Here is an 887-nt window from a genome sequence, read left to right as displayed (position 1 = left end):
AGAAGAAGAAGAAGAAGAAGAAGAAGAAGAAGAAGAAGAAGAGAATGAAGAAGAAGAAGAAGAAAAAGAAGAAGAAGAGATTGAAGAAGAAGAAGAAGAGAATGAAGAAGGAGTAGCAGCAGCAGAAGACTATAAACATCTATTACGCAGGCACGACCTCTCATCGACCTCTCGGGGTCACGACCTCTGCGTACCTTGAAGGTGAGGTCGGCGCGTAGCTCAGCTAGCTGGTCGCGCGATGGCACGTGTCCGAGCTTGCTCAGGTTTCTCGCCATCTGCTCGAGCAGAGCGAGGATGTTGATCTCTAGCTGTAGCTTCCTCTCCATCTCACCCGTCCTCTCATCCTCAAAGCTGTGCGGGGCGACGACACGATACCGTAAAACACCGCACGATACAGCACGGCACAACACAATGTAGTAAAATACAATACGATATAGCACAACGCAATACGAAGCAGTATAGTACAATGCAATACAATGCAATGTAATAAGTTAAAATGCAACGCAGTGCAGTGCGTTACAATGCAGTATAGTATAAAATGCTATACAATGTAGTAGTATAGTACAATGCAATAAAGCCCAGCATTGCATGAAACCTCCTGCGCCTCCCCCGCAGGCGGGACTCACATCCCGCACCCTGCCGCGCCGCGCGCGCGCGCGCTCACCCCGTCATGAACTCGTCCATGGTCTCCTCGCGCTTGCGCAGCTCGCGATACTTGACGTTTCTCTCGCCGTGTTGTTCGTCCAGCTCCGTCTCCAGGTCTTGCAGCTCGGCGGCGGCGACGCGTGAACGCTCGCGAGGAGGGGGAGAAGGAGGAGGGGGAGAAGGAAGAAGGTGGTGGAGGAGGGGGAGAAGGGAGAAGGTGGTGGAGGAGGGGGAGAACGGAG

The 887-nt window shown here is 52.8% G+C and overlaps 1 protein-coding gene across 1 annotated transcript in view; it reads right to left on the bottom strand.

The window, feature by feature from the left end:
* Window positions 1-887, bottom strand: part of LOC106811295 (intraflagellar transport protein 74 homolog) — a 14684-nt gene that overhangs the window by 1204 nt on the left and 12593 nt on the right. Inside the window, exons 11-12 of the mRNA XM_014814866.1 lie at window positions 665-800; window positions 147-351 (exon numbers count right to left, since the gene is read on the bottom strand). Of these exons, the coding sequence (XP_014670352.1) occupies window positions 147-351; window positions 665-800 (341 nt within the window). The remainder of the gene's footprint in view (window positions 1-146; window positions 352-664; window positions 801-887) is intronic.

The sequence above is a fragment of the Priapulus caudatus genome, unplaced genomic scaffold, assembly GCF_000485595.1.
Source record: "Priapulus caudatus unplaced genomic scaffold, Priapulus_caudatus-5.0.1 Scaffold526, whole genome shotgun sequence".
Taxonomy (NCBI): Eukaryota; Metazoa; Priapulida; class Priapulimorpha; order Priapulimorphida; family Priapulidae; genus Priapulus; species Priapulus caudatus.
The sequence above is the reverse complement of the archived record's forward strand: the minus strand, read 5'-3'. Positions and strand labels throughout refer to the sequence as shown.